Source organism: Zalophus californianus, chromosome 9, assembly GCF_009762305.2.
Source record: "Zalophus californianus isolate mZalCal1 chromosome 9, mZalCal1.pri.v2, whole genome shotgun sequence".
Classification (NCBI taxonomy): domain Eukaryota; kingdom Metazoa; phylum Chordata; class Mammalia; order Carnivora; family Otariidae; genus Zalophus; species Zalophus californianus.
Window position 1 is genome coordinate 37,546,252 of NC_045603.1, and position 20,122 is coordinate 37,566,373.

Consider the following 20,122-nt stretch of genomic DNA (forward strand, 5'->3'; position numbering starts at 1 on the left):
TCAACGACTGAATCATTAAAAAGGAAAGCATCAAAGTATGTCTTGGCAACATTTAAGGGACAGAAGCCAAACAAATGTCCTATGGGGGTAAAAATAGCAAAAGCCACTTTCGTATATGTCCTGCAGGTACAATCCATAAAGCATCCGTGATTAACTGACAGTTAAGAACTGAAAAAAAATGATACAACTTGAGAGATAACTGTCTCACCAAAAGTGTGCAATGGTTCCAACTTATGACTTTTTGCCTTTAGGATGGTGTGAAAGCGATACGTGTTCAGGAGAAACTATACATCAAATCTTGAATTTTGATCTTTTCCCAGGCTAGCAGTATGCAGTACACAATCCTTTCTTGTGATACTGGGATGCTTCTTGTCTTATGGTATTATTTCTCTCACATTTTTTTCTTATTTTGTAATATTCCAAGCATCATTTATTCATAGTGGGTAGGGATGATCTGTAAATCTTCTTTGTCCTTATATCTTGAAAATGTATTTATTTTGTCAAATTTGATTGATAGATTAACTATATGTAGAGTTATTATTTAAAATCCCTTCCCACTCAAATTTGATAGCATTTTCCAGTCTTTTAAAAAAATTTTTAATTTAAATTCAATCAATTAACATATATTATTAGTTTCAGAGGTAGAGTTCAGTGATTCAACAGTCTTATATAACATCCAGTGCTCACTAAACCCCTTCACTCCTTAATGTCCATCACCCAGTTACCCCATCCCCCAAGCCCCCTCCACTCCAGCAACCCTTCCTTTGTTTCCTATGATTAAGAGTTTATGATTATGGTTTGCCTCCCTCCCTGATTTCATCTTGTTTTATTTTCCCTCCCTTCCCCTATGATCTTCTGCTTTTGTTTCTTAAATTCCCCATATGAGAGAGATCATATGATAATTGCTTTTCTCTGACTGACTTATTTTGCTTATCCTCTAGTTCCATCTACATCGTTACAAATGGCAAGATTTCATTTTTCTGATGGCTGAGTAGTATTCCACTGTGTGTGTGTGTGCGTGTGTGTGTGTATATATATATATATCATCTTTATCCATTCATCTGTTGATGGACATCTGGGCTGTTTCCATAATTCGTCTATTGTTGACATTGCTGCTATAAACATTGGGGTGTAAGTGCCCCTTCAGATCACTACATTTGTATCCTTGGGGTAGATACCTAGTAGTGCAATTGCTAGGTCATAGGGTAGCTCTATTTTCAACTTTTTGAGGACCCCCCCCCATACTGTATTCCAGAGTGGCTACAACCAGCTTGCATTCCCACCAACAGTGTAGGAGGGTTCCCCTTTTTCACATCCTCACCAACATTAGTCATTTCCTGACTTGTTAATTTTAGCCATTCTGACTGGTGTGAGGTGGTATCTCATTGTGGTTTTGATTTGTATTTCCCTGATGCTGAGTGATGTTGAACACTTTTTCAAGTGTCTGTTGGCCATTTGTATGTCTTCTTTGGAGAAATGTCTGTTCATGTCTTCTGCCCATTTCTTGATTGGATTTTTTGTTCTTTGGGTATTTAGTTTGATAAGTTCTTTATAGATTTTGGATACTAGCCTTTTATCTGAATAGACATTTGCAAATATGTTCTCCCATTCTGTTGGTTGTCTTTTGGTTTTGTCGACTGTTTCCTTTGCTGTGTAGAAGTTTTTTATCTTGATAAGTCCCAGTGGTTCATTTTTGCCTTTGTTTCCCTTCCCTTTGGAGACGTATCTAGCAAGAAGTTGCTGCGACCAAGGTCACAGAGGTTACTGCTGGGTTCTCCTCTAGGATTCTGATTGATTCCTGTCTCACATTTAGGTCTTGCATCCATTTTGAGTCTATTTTTGTATATGGTATAAGAAACTGGTCTAGTTTCATTCTTCTGCATGTGGCTATCCAATTTTCCCAACATCATTTGTTGAAGAGACTGTCTTTTTTCCACTGGATATTCTTTCTTGCTTTGTCAAAGATTAGTTGATCGTAGGGTTGAAGGTCAATTTCTGGGTTCTCTCTTCTGTTCCATTGATCTACGTGTCTGTTTTTGTGCCAGTACCACACTGTCTTGATGATTGCAGCTTTGTAATAGAGCTTGAAGGGGATACTGTCATTTTTGTGTATATTTTAATGGATTTGAAAGATTCTATAACTTTAGTGGGTTGAATTACACAGATTTTTCAATTATGTTTTTAAGAATTTTAATTTTAGAAGTATTAGTTTAAATCAAGCACCTTCATAAGATGCAGGATCCAGTCTTTGGTAGGAGATTGCCTCTGCAGTGGGAAGAAGAATGCTTCTTCATTCCCTCTGATATTGGAGTCATCTAGGAAACTGTTAGATTCCACATTATCATCATATTCATATTTGTACTCAGGAAAATATTCAGCAATTTTACAACTATTTAAAACCAGTAGTCATTTAATGCTGGGTAGAAGTGAAATTACATGGCATCTTTGCTGAATGCACACTTTATGGAAATATATTCATTCCTGAAGAAATCAATCCTAAAAATAGCAAACAAAATAGCTAACTTGGAAAACAAACAGTGAAACTTTGGTTCGAATAACCTTCCAAAGGGCAAACTGCAATGAACACTGCTCTAGGATTTAAGTGCCATATTTTAACAATTCCCAAGGATACTAGTAGAATTATTTAACAAAATGAAACTTAAACTACAAGTGAAAGAATGAAACCAGGGAGCCTAATTTGTTCCCTGGAGGTGTCTTTGCATGAAAACCTGACCACAACAGTGAAAGAGAACCAAGCAAGAAGGACCACATTAGCTCCTAGTAATTTTGGCTCATAAGACCTGAATTAGCAGATTTCAGACCCAATTTTCTTAAGGACACTTTGAACTTCCACTGAAGTATCCCAAGTGTCGAGCTAGATGTCAGGCTCTCAAACATTAATCAACTTTTCAAATAGATATGATTATTACTTAATAGTTACAGAAGGCCCTTACACGTGTTGAGATCTGCAAGGATAAGATGCTCTTAAATTTATAAAAGCTATTCTAGAACTGTTTCTTATGATGAGAACAGAAAAGAACATACAGTTTCCTGAAATGTATTTAATGTAGTAATTTTAATAGAATTTGTTTGATTTAGTCTTATGTAAGGTAATGCACTTGTCATATTTTACTTTAAGAAACTGGAAAGACACAGATTTTCACACTATATAAAAATAACATTCAGTCTATTTTTAATTATTACAAATGAGAGTCCCGTGAATTAAGACCCTCAAATCCACTTCAAAAACTCAGAGTGGAATCCAACATTCAGAATTGACAATTGAGAATCCTAGTGAGAGTCCTGGAAAGCATTTACAAATAAAGTAAGGTTTGAGCACTTTAATAAATGTTGGTTATGTCATCAATAAAACCAATAAAAATATGTATGTAAAAACATACACATTAATTATCAATGTTAAGCAATTTTGCTAGGAGGTGAGAAAAATCCAGTAAAGAATGTTAGTTCAAAACTCTCTAACAAATGCCAACATGAAGAAGACAAGCCTGATATGAATTGAGGTACTAACTTCCTTATTAGACATAAATATATGATAGAGTTAATCATTTAATTCATATAAAGGGAGACGTTCACTTCAAGAAGGCTTCAAGGCTGACAGGTGTCCTATTACGTGCTGTAAGTACTCCAAGACCTAGTGGCAAAATTCCTGTAGGAAACTATTGATTCTAGCATGCTTTTTTTTTTCAATTTTGTCATTTTACTGCCTACCTTCTGCCTGCTTCATTCTCTGATTACATACAGTGAAAAGGATGTCAATAGAAACATATTAAAACATATATTTAAATAGGTTGATACTTCTCTTTTTGTTCTAAAAATAAGAGAGAACCAAGAACTTTGACTGATAATAAAAGCCTTGCATATGTAATCTCCATATTTTGATTAGCTGACTCTGCCAGAAATGCAGGTGAATATTAGAGGTAATCTCCTACAGGCAAGAAATTAAAAGTTCATGCGACCAGAACCACATTTTGCCAACACACCAAAATACATGAAGCGTAAATTTCAATTTCAGGTTATCACAAAATTCACAGTAGGTTAAAAATAAGATAATATTATGATAGCACACAAAGCCACTTATTCCAAAATATTATATAAAGTTCTTTCCTTTTACTCAAATGATATTACATTGTCACACACACAAAGCCGACATGACAAGAAGCGTTAAGCTATTTTGTTGTCACTGAAGGTAAGTATGACTTTCAAAGAAGGTGACCATCTTCAAATTATAGGAAGGAGAACTAAGCTTTCATTCTGCACACTCTGATCCCACTGAATTATTTTTAAACATTGTCTTTCATTTAAACTTCAGTTTGCTCTATTCCATTTAAAAATTATTCTGGGTTTGGTTCTGAAAAAGATGGAAGAAATATGTTCCATCTTATCACTTTCACTAATTGCAATGAAAAACTCTGGCTAAAAAAACAGGTCGGATGACTCTCTTAAAATTATAAGAACTTGAGACACAACCATCTTGTTTGTTTCTTTGGAGGTTTTGGGTTTTGCTGTCATTATGGTTTGTTTCTTTGTTTGTTTTGCCTCCTATATATTCTGGCTTGGGTGCTAGAGTAGACCAAAAGGTGCAGCTGCCAATAAGTGCAGACAGAAAAGCCCTAAGAAATGTCTGCCTTTATAGAGGTCCAGGGAAAGGATAGAGGATCTGGGAAATAATCCTTTTCATTTTACCTCCCTACTCCAGGTGAACACCAACAAAGAAGCAGTGCCCTTCTTCCTTCCTACAGAGCTGTAGCAACCTTATTGACTCTCTGCACCCTACTCCAAGTGAATGCCAGCAAAAGAGCTGGGTCCTTCCCCTTCTCCACTACTGGTGCACAGCCTGTGGCATGAAACCCTGAGGGACCCCCGCCCCAAACACATGCACACACTCTAAGGGAGCCTAGAAAGATTCAGAGCCATCTGCACCACTGCCCCCCGCTCCAAGAGCAGCTATCCAGTCCCTGAGTAGATCCCTGTTAACTTGCTCTGCTCTACACTAAGCGAGTGCTACCAAAGAGACAGTCTCATCCTCTGCCCAGGGATGCTGTGCACGTAGAACATGCAGTATTGACCCCTGATAAGAAGACAGGGAACACAAAGCCCCAACTTTTTACCCAAAAGAATAGCAGTGGGGATCCTTGGAAATCAGGAAGTGAAGAGTAGATTATGGAGAGGAAGGAGCTGGAGAAAGGGATATTTTAAATCTGTGTATGAAGTCCTGAGCCTACCCCAGATTCGTGCATGCATGAATCCAACCAGATTCAGCACAGTGTAGATTCTGAACACTTAACTCAAGTTTCAGATTGGTCTCTGGGAGAGACACAAGTGAGATGGACCACATATCACTGCAAAGACTGAAAATCAAATTGACATTGGAACTACAGTCCACAAAAAGTGAATAAGGACAGGTGGTCTGTTCTCAACTAAAATAAGTAATCACAAGAACACAAATCCAGATGATTTAAACAGGATCCAGAATCTCATAATGTAATATTCAAAATATCTAGGATAAAAATCTAAAGTTACCAGACATAAAAGGAATCAGGAAAACCTAAACATCTCTTAAGAAAAAAGACCATCAATCAATAGATGCCAATGACAAGATGACCCAAATATTAGAATGATCGGACAAAAATTTTAACGCAGCTATTATAATGGTGGCAGAGGGATAAAACTTTCCTGGATTCCTCATTACTCCTCTAAAAACCTCTAGCCTCCTGAGAATTTTCAAATACCATGAGAATTTGATCTATAGCTGTTTGTCAGGCTAATTGCTCTGATCTGAAAGGATAATAAAACTTTTCTAATTTCCCTGGGAGGGCAAAATTATTAAAGTCTGGACTAGACTAGATCCCTAGGTTAAACTCACAGTGTGCTGGGGAGACTGGCTCAGTAGCTTCCTAGGTATTTACATGTCAAAAAAAAGATGAAGCCTCAGAACTTGGAAACATTTCTAAGTTGTTAAGAGTTGAGACACACAGGGCTATCTGGCTCCTGGAGAGATTTTATTTACATATCAAAGAGTTGGAATTTGGAATAAGGCCCTTATGTTTGTAAGGAGACCTTCTGATGAAGGGTGGAAGATGAATGACTCCTTGCTCTTCATAAGCCGACAAAAATTATCTTCCTCATCTCTCATCTATGAAGTGTCTAGCACTTATGTGCGAACGAAGGCTAGAACCTAAGAGGGCGATGACACACTTAAAAGAAATCTGTCTTTGACCCATAACACCTCATTTGCACATTCAGTATAAAATTAACCAAAGATGAGTATTAAAAACTCAACAATAGCCATGGCGCAAGAAGAATGGGCAAACATTCTTGGAATAAAAGGAAACACAGTTTTCAGTAAAGAAACAGAAGCTACAAAAAAAGAATGAAATGACTTAAAAGATAGGAGATAGGGTATAGGAGAGGAATGAAAAAGAGGCAAAAAGAAAACTAATACACTGATAGGCATAAATATAAACATATGAATAATTTATTTAAATGTAAATGATCTCAGTTAAAAAGATAAAGATTGTCAGATTGGATTAAAATAAAAATAAGACCCAACTGTATGCTATCTACAAGAAGTCCATAGGAAGCATAATGATCCAGATGATGGATCTGTATGGATCCATAATGAGCCAAATGAAAGGATGGCAAAAAATAAATGATTCAAATGCTATTCAAAAAAAATGGAATGGCTATGTGATTACCACACATAACCAACTTCAGAACAAAGAAAATTACTATAGATGTTTTTTAAAAAAATCACCCAGGGGCGCCTGGGTGGCTCAGTTGTTAAGCATCTGCCTTCGGCTCAGGTCATGATCCCAGGGTCCTGGGATCAAGCCCCGGGCCCCCTACTCTGCGGGAAGCCTGCTTCTCCCTCTCGCACTCCCCCTGCTTGTGTTCCCTCTCTCGCTATGTGTCTCTCTGTCAAATAAATAAATAAAATCTTTAAAAAAAAAATCAATACATTGCAACCAAGTAAGGTTTATCCCAGTGATGCAAGGCTGAACATTTGAAAATTAATTAATGCAATTCATGTATTAAAAGCCTTAAAAAAAAAAATGATCATATCAATAAAAGCATAAAAAGCCATTTGGCAAAATTCAGCATTCATTCGAGATTTCTTAAAATACCTCATCAAATTAGGAACAGAATGAACATCTTAACTTGATAAAGTTTATCTACAGAAACACCTACAGGAAACAACATTCTTTTTTTTAATTTTTTATTTTATTTTTTTTAGGAAACAACATTCTTAATGGTAAGGTACTGAATGTTTCTACCTTAAGATCAGAAACAAGACAAGGGTGTCGGTTCTCACCACTGTTATTCCATATCATACTGCAGTTTTAGCCAGTTCAAGAAGGCAAGAAAAAGGAATAAAAGGCATTTAGACTGAAAAGAAAGCAATAAAACTATCTCTATTCACAGACAATAGGATTTTCTATATAGGAAATCTCAAGAATCTATAAAAAAATGCATTACCAGTTCAAGGAAGTCAATGGTATTTCTACCCACTAGCAATGAAAATTTAGAAACTAAAACTTAAGAAAAGATTATATTTACAATAGCTTAAAAATTAAATACTTAGTTATAAATCTGTATACTAAAAAGTGTAAAATGTTGATGAAACATCAAAAAAGACCTAAAGAAACGGAGGCACATACAAAATTCTTGGATTAGAAGATTCAGTATGGATCAGATATCAATTTTTCCCAAAAGAATCTATAGATTTAATCAGTCCCAATAAAAATCCATTGTAACTACAAAAGATTCATTTGAAATATATACGGGAAAGTAAAGAAACTAGAACATCCAAAACAATTCTGAAAAAGAAGAGCAAATGTGGCTACTATTCAACTTTAAGGCATTCCATGAAGCTATAGTATCAAGACAGAATAGTATTGGTAAAAAGATAAACATGTAGAATAATGAAACAGAAGAGAGACTCTAGAAATAGATCCACTCAGATACTGTCAGCTGATTTGGACAAAGGTGCAAAGGAAATTCAAAGGAGAAATGCAGTCTTTGCAATAATTGATTCTTGGAACCATCGACATCCATATTAAAAAATAATAATAATCCTCAACCTACATCTTGCACCATACACACACATGAGAACTCAAAATGTAAATGTAAACTGATACAAAATGTAAAACAATAAAGCAAATGTAAAGAATGAAACTATAAAATTCTTACGTCAAAACAAAGGAGAAATATTTATGACCTTGTGTTAGGAAAGAGTTCTAAGATATAATGCCCAAATTATGATCTGTCAAAGAAAAAAACTGAATTTGATTTCACATTATGAAAACTACTTCTGCTCTGTTAAGGACACATTTAAGAGAATATAAAAACTAGTCACAGACTGGAAGACAATATTTGCAAATCATGTATCAGATAAAGGACTCTCAAAACTGAAGAATAAGAAAACAACCCAATTTTCAAAGAATGGGCAGAATATTTCAACAGGTATTTTACAAAAGAAGATATGTGGATGAGAAACAAGCATGTCAAAAGATGCCCAACATCATTAAGTCATTATGGAAAAGTAAATTAAAAGTAATGAGATACCATTACACATCTAATAGAATGGTTTAAATAAAGAATAATGATAACACCAAGTGTTGATGAAGATGAGAAGAAACTTCTACCCTCAAACACCGCTGGTGAGAATGTAAAATTGTGTAGCCACTGAGAAAACAGTTTGACAGTTTCTTAAAAACTTAAACATACACTTACTACCTAACCCAGCCAACTCACTATAGGTATTTATCCTGGAAAAATAAAAACAAATTTTGCCCCAAAACCTGTACATGAATGTATATAACAGAATTATTTAAAATTGTTTCAAACTAGAAACAATCCAAATATCCTTCAGTGAATGAATGGATACAGAAACTGGTTAGTACATCCACAAGTGGAATACTACATAGCAATATAAACGGACAAATTATGATACACACAAAAACTTGGATGGATCTCGAATGTATTTTCCTAAATGAAATAACCCAGTCTCAAAATGTTACATAACTGTATGAGTCCATTTATATGACAGTCTAGAAAAGCAAAAACATAGAAACAGAAAAATCAGTAGTCACCAGGGATGGGGAGGGTCAGAATACAAAGGTCAATGTTATGGGAGAATTCTTTGGCAGTGTTGACATTTTTCTGTATCCTGTCTGTGGTGATGGTACCAAGAATCTATACAAGTATAAAAACTCATAGTTCTGTACAACAATAAAGTGGATTTTACTCAATGTAAGTATACAAATTAAAAAACATTATAAAAGAAACCTCTTCTGGGGACTTTGTGACAACGTATTTACATTGGAAGAAAATTCTCAGGATTTAAGAGTACAATAAAATGTTTAAATCTCACACCAGTTAAAGACGATATGCAAACCAGGTTATTAAGCAAGAGAAAAATCAAGAAGCTAGAGGCAACGAAGTAGCAAGGATCAAGAAGCAAAAGTATATAAGCTCTCCTATAAATAACACATATGTGTAGCTTCTTAAAATTCCTCCCTACCACCCAGACAGAGATCAGGGAGTGAGGTGAGAAGAATAGGAGGATTTACACAAGAGGAAGTGAGGTGAGAGAGATACAAGAGTAACCTAGCCTCTACATCCAATGAAGGGTACGGTAATTTTCCAGGTACACTGACTTAACCTCAATTATTGACTTCAGCTCTGTCTCTAAAAACTACCAGGAACAGAAAATCCATATTCATCAATACCTCTTCAATAGCACCTGCAGAAATCCTGTGACCTGCAACATTTATCACATCATCAACTCGAGACATAACATATAAATAGCCTTCTTCATCCATGTAACCAGCATCCATGGTGTCATAGTATCCCTGAAAATAAGAACCGATAATGTTTAATTAGCATGTATTGCTAGGTAATGCAATCATTTAGGTTTCTTATAATATAAAATCTGATAGAAATGGATTTACTGCATGCATTTGACTTTTTTCATTACTAGGCTATGGAATTAAACTCCTTTTGATTTTGATAACTTACTAGAATCTCTTTGCTCCACTAATAGCCAGGACTAAATTTAAGCATTCTTATATATATATTCAAGTTAAATGTTTGAAAGTTGTTAAGTTTATGAACTCAATTTTTTTTTAATGGAGAAGTAACAGTTCAATGTTTCCAATATACTTTGGTATTGCAAAGTAATTCTTTGATAGATTTCTTCCTTAATTATATTAATTTTTAAAAGCTTTAAAGCTCTCTATAAATAATTACAAAATAGAGAGCTAGTTTACTAACATGAACCTGGGTTAGACTCTAGCTTCCATGAAATATAATAATAGGGGTGAAATTTAATTTTTAATCAACTCAAAGTAGTAGCACATCTTCACTGGTCCAGAAATCACAACAGAAATGAAGAATCAAGAAGAATAAGTAGAAACAAATACTACTTCTAATGCTTTTCAGTTATCTTGATACTTACGTTAATAAGCATGGGCTCTAGCAACAATCCAGATGAGTCACTATTTGTGCTTCTTATTCTTTCTGAGACTCAGTGCGCTCATCTGTTAAACAGGGTAGTGGACTATACCCTGTAAGGCTTCTGTGAAGCATAAACGAGATAGTGTATCTAAAGAGGGCAGGCCCTGGCCCATTATAAGCCCTCAGTAATTGGCAGCTCTTACTGCAATTACTACTGGAGAGAAAACCTAGAGTACAGTTAAAGAGCACGGACCGTGGAACCGGCCATTATGAGTTCCATTTTCAGCTCCATCACTTCTAAACTATAGGCAAGTTACTCAACCCTTCTGTGCTGTGATCAAGCCCTTAGATGAGAAGTTTGAAGTCAGGGTAACACGGCAAGAATATATATACAGAGTCACTCCACATAGTTTAACCATAAACTGAGACTCTGAAGGAGCTTTCAGTGTTAAAGGTGATCATGTTAAAACCACAGGCACACCTTATTTGCCATTGTCAGGTGTTAACTAATCATATCAGTACTCTGATGATTTAACGGTGGCCCATCGGGCGGATAGATTGGGCTGACCTGGAGTCAACTCTACTAACAAATCTTCCTGGCCACACTCTATCCATCGGGGGCCTGTTTAATCTCAGCTACTGAGGTCATTTAACTCCAAGATCTCTTTCTAAAGGAAGCTATTTTAAATCTTGTCATTTGTCTGCTTGATTAGATTACCTGTCCTTCACTCACAAATAATAAAGATAAATTGTTAAACACTGAAACTTGTTTTTGTTTTTAAATGAAGTTCTGACCTTTTTTTTTTTTCACCTACTGCATGATGAGAACCAAGAATCTCTCGGAAAGAAATAGAAGTCAAAGGACAGCAGCAATATGATGGTGGGACCTGATGTGTATTATCAGTAAAGTGCTGTTATGAACACAAAACACATCTCGGTGACGTGGAGAAACAGGTAAATGACAAGACAAAAACAGTTTTTGTCATCCAGGTGACTGGAGTTTGTGCTACAGGAACACCATGTCTAGCATGTATCTGTATTTTAAAATGGGAATTTAAAATAAAAAGCCAAGAGAACATTCAGGAACGAATGTCAAAAATAGGTAAGGGAATGGAAAAATAAAACTGTGGGCAATCCAAATGAACTTTGCTCACATAGCATAGATTAAGGGGTCCCAGTGACAGGGTACAATTCTGATCAGGTGCTCTCAGTCTGCAGAGGGATCCAATGCAGGAAAGAACAGAGATAGCCCCCCAAAAGTCTTTAATTTAATAAAAACTTTCCTGATATTGAGGGCTGCTAAAATTCAGGAAAATGTGCTAAGAGAAACAGAAATGTCTATGTCCAGAGACTGAAAAATAAATATAAAAATGACTTGTTTCGATCACTGGGGTGTGGGCATTCTGATTTCTGAGATCTAGAACTTGGTCCAGATAAACTTTAAAAGTTGTATTGTTATCTATGATTCCAGGACTGAGTGCTCAATTTAATAGGCAAGAACTATAAAGAAGTACTTTGGAAGGTTTAAAGAAAAGTATAATAAAGTTCTTACAGGAAATTTTTCAAAGTATAAATGCTTGAATGCTTCCTGATTCTTCCAGAGTCCTGAAAAAGCCCCAGGTGGTAATGGCAACCTTATATAAAAACAGAGCAGTTAGAATTATGATCAAAGTGGTAATAAAGATAGATTGATTAGAATAATTTTCTAGTGTGATGGATAATTGCAAGTCAAATCCCACATTGAAATATAACCCCTAAATCTACTGGACAGATCATGTCTAACTGAGGCTGAAGTAGCTGACCATGACATAGCAGCGTCACTGAGGGATGACTGTAGTTTCTGGAAAGGTCACAAAAGGCATATATAGCTGGCATTCAAATAGATATTAGCAGCAATCACTGTTTCAATAAGAAGCATAACATCTGCAAAAAGGAACCACAAATGCATCACTGAATTACTTTTTAGGACAAATATCCTTCTACCATAGGCAAATAATTTTTTTTTTTTTTTTGAAGTTCCAAGGTCCTAACTGCCACCTCTGCCCATCTCTGTGTGATGAAATGCTCCAAGTCAACATTCCAGGAACAATCTTACCTTCCTAATCAATCTGCATCAGGGAATTCCCTCTCACTACACCCTCTTGTATTCTTCCTTTTCATGACCATCCCAATCTATGTGATTTCTCATCTGATGAACACATGGAGATACTTGTGAATATAAAATATAAGATAGGATACACCCTTCTTTCCAACTAATTTGCTCTTATATTTTTTGCTTTCCTCCATAGTATCAAACAGGTGTTATACACTTGGCAAGGGCTTCATCTTTATCTGTCTATCTTGATACAAGTAAATGAACAATTGTTTTCTGGACACAAGAACATTTTCAGATGTTTTACAGTTTGGAAATTCAGATGCTGTAAAACTTATGGATTTTCCAAAAACCTTCCCTCTCCAGGCTCACGTAATAAAAAATACAAAGTGAAGCAGTGACTTCACAGTACTGATTCTGAGAAAACTGAAAACAAAGTAGACATGGCTACTGCCCACATGAGGCAACGTCCTGCATCCTCCACCCCAACATTAGGCCTCCGAGGCTCTGAACTGTAGTCTCATGTTCTATCAGGCAGAAAGTGCCGTTACAGGTGGATCCGCAGCCCAGCTCCACCATCCCCAGCCTCCCGGTAGGTCCTCTCCTTGCAAGGTCTTCATTTTGTACTATTTTATGATGGAGGAAAAAATGCAACATCTGCATTTCTGGACCTCATGTAATTGCATAAAATGCATATGAAAGCAATTTGTAAAGAGAACGACAGAGATTCTGCTGTTGTTACTATTGCTGTTCATCACTAAACCTGCGCGAAGGCAGTAGGCTGAGGCAGATGATCCCTTTGGGTCCTTGTAACTGACTTTGCTAGGTCAATCCTCAATCACTATGTACATAATTTCATTTCATCAGTTTGTTTTTATTGTTAATATTTTACAAACAAGTGTAAATCATTGGTAATTAAACATGGAAATAAAATATGAATATGGCAGCCACCAAAACACATTCAATTCAGCATCCTTTTCAAGATGCTGAGGATAAAGAGGTGAACAGGACACCAAGAAGGGATGGTAGATGGTAAATCAAAAGCCAATCCGGGCCAGAAGTGATAACATTAATGAGTGAAGCCAACTATATGTAAAATAAAAGACCTCGACCATAATCTCAGTGGAGATGGGTTCTGTTCACATATTAAATGAGTAATTTTCAGTTGTTTCCCTCCCCCAAATATATCCTGATATATATTCCTTTGTTTTTCATGGTGATATTTTTAAACTATACTCTAAGAAAAACAAAAGTTAACTATGATAATAAATGGCAACTGACACCCAGGCAGCTTTGGGGACATCAGAATGCGGACACCACGTCTAAGGAAAGCAACTTTTTCTTAGCGCCATCTGATTGCTGGTATACAGAAATGCCCATCCAAATCCTGAAACACTTAACATTGCCCATATTAAAAACTATGCATATAGAAGGACCTACTGTTCAATAAGCTTCGCTTTCATTTTATACAAATTTTGATCCCCGCAGCAGTAGAGACGCCTAAGTATTTGCACTAATAATCCAAATGAATTAGTACTTTGGGTACTGCATGCAATCTGACTTTCCCGGTGGCCTAGTATGTACCTGATTCAGTCAGTGTGTGTACATGGGATGGAGAGTGCAGCATTTTCTGGTAAGGGTGTTACTAGAGAGAAAAGGAACATTTTATACTTCCCAGAAGTCGGTTACATCTGCAACCTCTGTCCTTAAAAAGAAGATGCCCTGATAATTTGGCTTTTCTCTTACTTCCTGAGAGGACTATGGTACCAAAAATTAGTAACAGATACATTATATTCTTATAATTAATTAAAGCTTAGAGAATTAAAGTATAGGTAGCCATCCTCTGGGGGGGTAATTAACGAACTTTAAGGACATGGGCTTTTTCAGCTGTTGCACATTTTAAACACCTACTTAAATTTTTTGAAGAACAGGGACAGTAGGGATTTTTATACAATTTCTCACTCCTGTGAGAAAGGTCTGCATAAGTTTGTATAGACCTACAGACCCTGAGAATTAAGAATAACATACCAAGGATATGATCCAGGGACAATGCATGAAATGGAAGGAAAAATTCAAGGGCAAATGCTATTCTTCTTTAAGGACCAAAGAAATAAGATCAGGGAACAAAAACAAAAGAAAATCAGATGTTTAAGAACTAGGAAAAGATAGTATCTTAGGAGCCACTCCAGTAGAATTTTAATAATGACTGAGTGTTCAACAAAGTCACAGAAGCACAGATTTTGTTTGAAAGTGATTCAATAGAGGTCAGGGAATTTAGTGATTAAGATACTTTGAGTATTCTTAGGATTGCCATTTCAGTGGTGTGGAGCAGACAATAACAGGAGTGATTAAAAAGTAAACAGGAAGTAAGTGGAGGCAGGAAGTTAGACTACACTTTTTTAAAAGTTTGTGGAAGACTGGAAGGAAAAATATGTCATTGATTTAAGGCAGAGAAGCAGGCTGATTTAAGATGGGGACTATGTGAATAGAAGTAGCCAGTGAGGGGGCAATGAAGATATGAAAGTTAGAGAAGAAAATACCAGAGGAATTATGTTTTATTCACTCATTCATGTATGCATGCATGCGTGCATTAACTCATGTATTTATTTTCTTCATTCAGTCAATATTTGTTGGATGCTTGGTATTCCTCAGTCACTGTGTTAGACATTAACGATATAAAGATTTAAATTCCGGTCTCAGACACATGAAGATCCTGGCATAATGGTACTATAAGAAACTTAGTATTTTTATAATATAGATAAGGAGAAAGACTGTCATGAATGATGTCTATTCCATTAAGTTAATGAAATAACATAAAGATGTTTGTCAGGCAAGTTTTATAGCAGGTCCTTAGACTCTGTACCAGCAGGAGCTCTTGGAAGAGAGTTTTATCCCTCAAACTAAGCCCACACCTAAAAGCCAAGGTGTGGATCTGCTGGAAATGGCATCTGTGCCTCCTGATCATTTTTGAGATGTCCCAGAAAACTACTTCAATATCCCCAAATCTAATTGAGAAACAGGCTGGAGAGCAAGATAGGAGATTGCAATTAGTATTTAGTAGGATAAAATGAGGGAATGCTATCTGTTCTTCACTAATAAAGTCTGATACATTTTAAAAATTCAGATGTTGCAATTTCAATATTAGAAAAGGAGTCTAAAAAAGGAACCTTGAAAGATGCCATATAATGGTCCTAAAGAAAAGCAGGAAGAGAGGCTTCCAGAATTGGGAGTGTGAAATAAAACAGGAGCAGCAATAAGCTCCAGAGAGAAGTTAGGTGTATATGAGTTAGAGCAGATTTTTTTTTTTTTTACAAAATTCCAAATTAACATTTTTCTTGTTGAATATCCTAACGATTATCCTATTCCTTCTGGAAAAATGGATGCCCTGGGGATAATATCTGTCCTACCGTCTACCTCACAGAGATGTTACAGAAAACGAAAACTATTTTCTATAGTTACAATAACATGAAGATACATTAGACTGGCAGGAGGAGGGGAAGACTTGAAAATACTGAGACATAGGCTGGTTAGTGTCTGTACTCCTCCTTCAAATCCAAGATAAAATGTTACCATTCTGTGATACCTTTCCCAACTCTTTCAAGCAGAGTGAAAGGCAAGTTTTGTTGCAACCTGTCCAACTGTGAATCAAGAGTTACCCTCAAAGAATGTCTTTCCTCAGAGACCAATCTTAAGGGAAAAGAGAAGTAACAGAAGTGATCCCGAGCACGGGAGCTGATGGGGAAGCATGGGGGTGCTGAGAAATCCTTAAACAGATAAGAAAAGAAGGGAATGCTCATCACTGTAGAAGATGACATTCCGGATCACTCTGGAATGTAAAACTCTTATATGTCTCCATTCCCAGATACAGGATGGTCTGTATTTACTGTTCCATTAGGAATCCCCATGGTAACAGAAGTACATTGAAGATATAACTCCTGTTCCCTAGAGAACTGTGGGATTAGATCCCAACTTTGCCCTCCCAGCATTTCCTATGGAGTCTGCAGGCTTTACTTGATATTTTTCATATGAGGCTACTTTTTGTCTCCCCACAGAGACTGATTAGGCCATAATTTCTTTCTCTCTGGACAGACAAAAGACTAGGTTATAAATGTGAGCTCTAGCTGTGTCACTACGAAAGATGTTTAGACACCCATGTCTAAAATGAGGATAATATCTGTCCCACTGTCTACCTCCCGGTGATGTCGTAAGGCTAGTAAAAGATCATACTAAAATCTGCGTATAATAGTTAGAAAGGAAGATGATTACAATTATGTGTCACCCTTAGTTTTACTCAGAGGAGATGCTGAAGAAAAGAAAGCTGTCCTGACCCTTTCCCAAGACAGCAGCAAAGCAACCAAATCACTCCTGCGAAGCTATAAAGATGTGAACAAACACCGTTAGGGGACAGGAGTTCAATTTCTGGAGGCTGAGAAATTGGCAGGCACCAGAGTAGAAGCCACCTGGACGCTGCCACTGCCTGCAGGGCACCCCCACCCCCCCACTGCCCCACCCCCAACCTCCACCCCCTGCCCCCCACCCCCCGCACACATCAAGAGTCAGACAAGCCCCACTTCCAGTAGCAACAACTGGATCTGGTCCAAGAAAAATGCAGGCCCATAAAAGAGGACTTTTTTTAAAAAACTGAATACAGTGGAAAGATTTATTAGTCAGTACAAGTTGGTTTTGATCAGCTATTGCCTACTTGTTACAGTAGCCAGAGACCTATGGCTTTAATAACAGTGAGCAGTGTGGTACTGAGGAAGGCAATTGCAGTTAAAATGTTCTTTCATGCCCTGCTCTGTGTTGCTTGGAAATTACTGGCTGTTTTACTTCTGCACTTTAAAGCTCTGAATGCAATTGCAGGACACCTCCCACAATTCATGAACATTCTGTATTCATAGCAATTCAGACACTATAACTTTCCCACTAAATTAACTGCCTGGAGTAGGTTTCAAAATCAAAGGAATTTGCTAACATCCACAAAGACGCATAGTTTCTCTTCTACTAGAAAGGCAAATCCTATGAATGCAGAGAATCTACAAAGCTGTAGGATTCATGTTTATTACATCCCAGGGTCTATGGTAGTTTAGGAATCACTTAAATGTCTCCCTTCCAGTAAAGGGATCCCCAGGAGAGCAAAACAGTGATTTCTAAAAAACATTAACAAAAAGAAGTGGAAAAAATGAAGCAGAGCTAGAGTTTTCTGTTCAACATTTCCACATACCACTATTTCTCATTTTAGGTGAATCATCTTAATATGATAAAATGAATCATTACATTTAATATCTCGAAAAGGGTAGAAATATGATTATAGCTTCAGATTTTAAAGAAACTGTCAGAGAAAGATGGTATCCAATGTTATTATTTATCCTATTCATAACAGATTTTATAGTGAAAGAAGCAGCTATAGCAGTACTTATAAAAGCAAACAAATTTGGGATTAAAACAATGAATCATTTTTTTATTGACTTACTTTAATATACTTTAAGCCCCATACATTCCAAATATTCCATGCAGACTTTCCCCATATTCTTGTAATTATACTCCAAGTAGGATTAGTGAGCAAAAATAACATTAGGGAATACTGCTCTTTCAAACTGCTCCTACTTAGTTACCAGACAAGATAATAAAGAAAAGTGTGGGTATGAATAATTGAGAGTGGACATCTATCTCTGGCCAGGGGTCAATCCCAGGGGTGGCTTTTGATGCCATCTCAGTTTCAAGTCCCCCGTGGGCCCTAATTATTCTTATTACCAGTGGCCTTACCCCCTATATGTGCACAAATAATAAAACATAGCAATACGCCATAGAAACTAGAATTTTTCTGGAAGAAAAGTTATAATTTTGCTTTTAAAATCATTTGGCAAGAAGCCACACATTTAGTTTACTATTGGCTCTTATTTCTCAGCAGTCACTGTATATATTCAGAAACTGTGCAGAATGAGAAAATAAGACCTAAACGTTGTTTGCAAATGAACTGAAAAATTTATGAAGATTCAATTGACTGGGTGCCTGGGTGGCTCAGTCATTAAGCGTCTGCCTTCGGCTCGGGTCATGGTCCCAGAGTCCTGGGATTGAGCCCCGCATCGGGCTCCCTGCTCAGCAGGAAGCCTGCTTCTCCCTCTCCCACTCCCCCTGCTTGTGTTCCCTCTCTTGCTGTGTCTCCCTCTGTCAAATAAATAAATAAAATCTTTAAAAAAAAAAGACTAAATTGACCATGAAGTTGTTATGATGTTAAATTTCAAAGATATTTAATTAAATATGTATTAACTTTTGTTGTAAGTTTTTTCAAATTTGAATTTTAAGAATTTTTCAAATTTCTTAAAATTTAGAGTCTCAGAGGATGTGAGGGCGATCTGGCTGCGACATCTGTCACCCCATTGATCGCCAGGGTTGATTCAGCTGATCTGGCTGGCTAGGCGGGTGTCCCCTTCCTCCCTCACCACTCCATGTGCGTCCCTCCCAAAGCTGCGCACTCGGTCGAAGAGGGCGACCTTCCCCGATAGAGAAGAGGACCGTTCTTTGGTCAAGGGTATACGAGTAGCTGCGCTCCCCTGCTAGAACCTCCAAACAAGCTCTCAAAATTTAGAGTCTCAGATATTTTGTATATCTGATATAATCCCTTTTACAGTCCACTGAGGTTTTTGGGGGGCCCATGTGGCCAATCTCTAGAAAGAAGCCTGCTTTCAGATCACAGACCTTCTTTAGAATGTAGTCTTCAGGGAAAAAATTATTATCTCTCAAATTACATACTATTTTTTTAAAACCAGAATAATCTTTATTAACTCAAAAAGCTGTGCTTTTTTCTTCCCCTTAATTCAATTAAACATGTATTCATTATGAGATCTTAAAAAGCATTCATTGACCATTTCACATTCTGGATGAATAATGTATCCCCTCGAGGTACAAAGAACAGCTATGGGTCTTATCGATAGATGTTAAATATGAAAACATCCTTCGCATGCTGCCACTGAGATGCACAAATAATTTTGAGGTTAATGGGTTAGGGTGGAAAGGCCACTGGAGAAGTGGGTTTCAAAAGGAAATCCTTGCTCTCCCAGATAAAAACGAGTTCCTAAAATAAGGCTTCAAGAACTATTTTTTTTTTTTAAAGAAGAGATCTTAGTGGGAACTTTTTTTTCCTGATTTTTCTACTTTACCTTTTGAATACAATAATATATATAACATTTCAAACATCTAGTTTCACTATTAACTTAAGGAAAGAATCAGACTCCACTGCATGTTATAACATATTATATCTTCAAATAATTCACATAGAAATTTCAGAATCTCAGATCAGTACAATAAAATTCCCTGTTCAGGAATGCAGAGGGAAGAAAATAATTCTGAATTGGTGACAATTTAAACAACAGAATGCTTTAAGGCAATAGTTATGTTACTCTTAAGTACCAGAAGTCACATCAATGGCTTCAAGAAAAAATATAGTTTATGTGGGCTGTTGCTATATTTTATTATTTTTGAACGGAAGTAGGGCAAAGCTACCAATAATTAGAATGACAGAACACATGAAGGGTATAAAACTGCTAGATC

The 20,122-nt window shown here is 36.6% G+C and overlaps 1 protein-coding gene across 1 annotated transcript in view; it reads right to left on the minus strand.

Annotated features, from left to right (window-relative positions):
• The window catches only part of ACSS3 (acyl-CoA synthetase short chain family member 3), a 145,074-nt gene that overhangs the window by 6,450 nt on the left and 118,502 nt on the right, over positions 1 to 20,122 (minus strand). The window contains exons 12-13 of the mRNA XM_027592708.2: positions 12,032 to 12,113; positions 9,753 to 9,875 (exon numbers count right to left, since the gene is read on the minus strand). Coding sequence (XP_027448509.1) covers positions 9,753 to 9,875; positions 12,032 to 12,113 — 205 coding nt within the window. The remainder of the gene's footprint in view (positions 1 to 9,752; positions 9,876 to 12,031; positions 12,114 to 20,122) is intronic.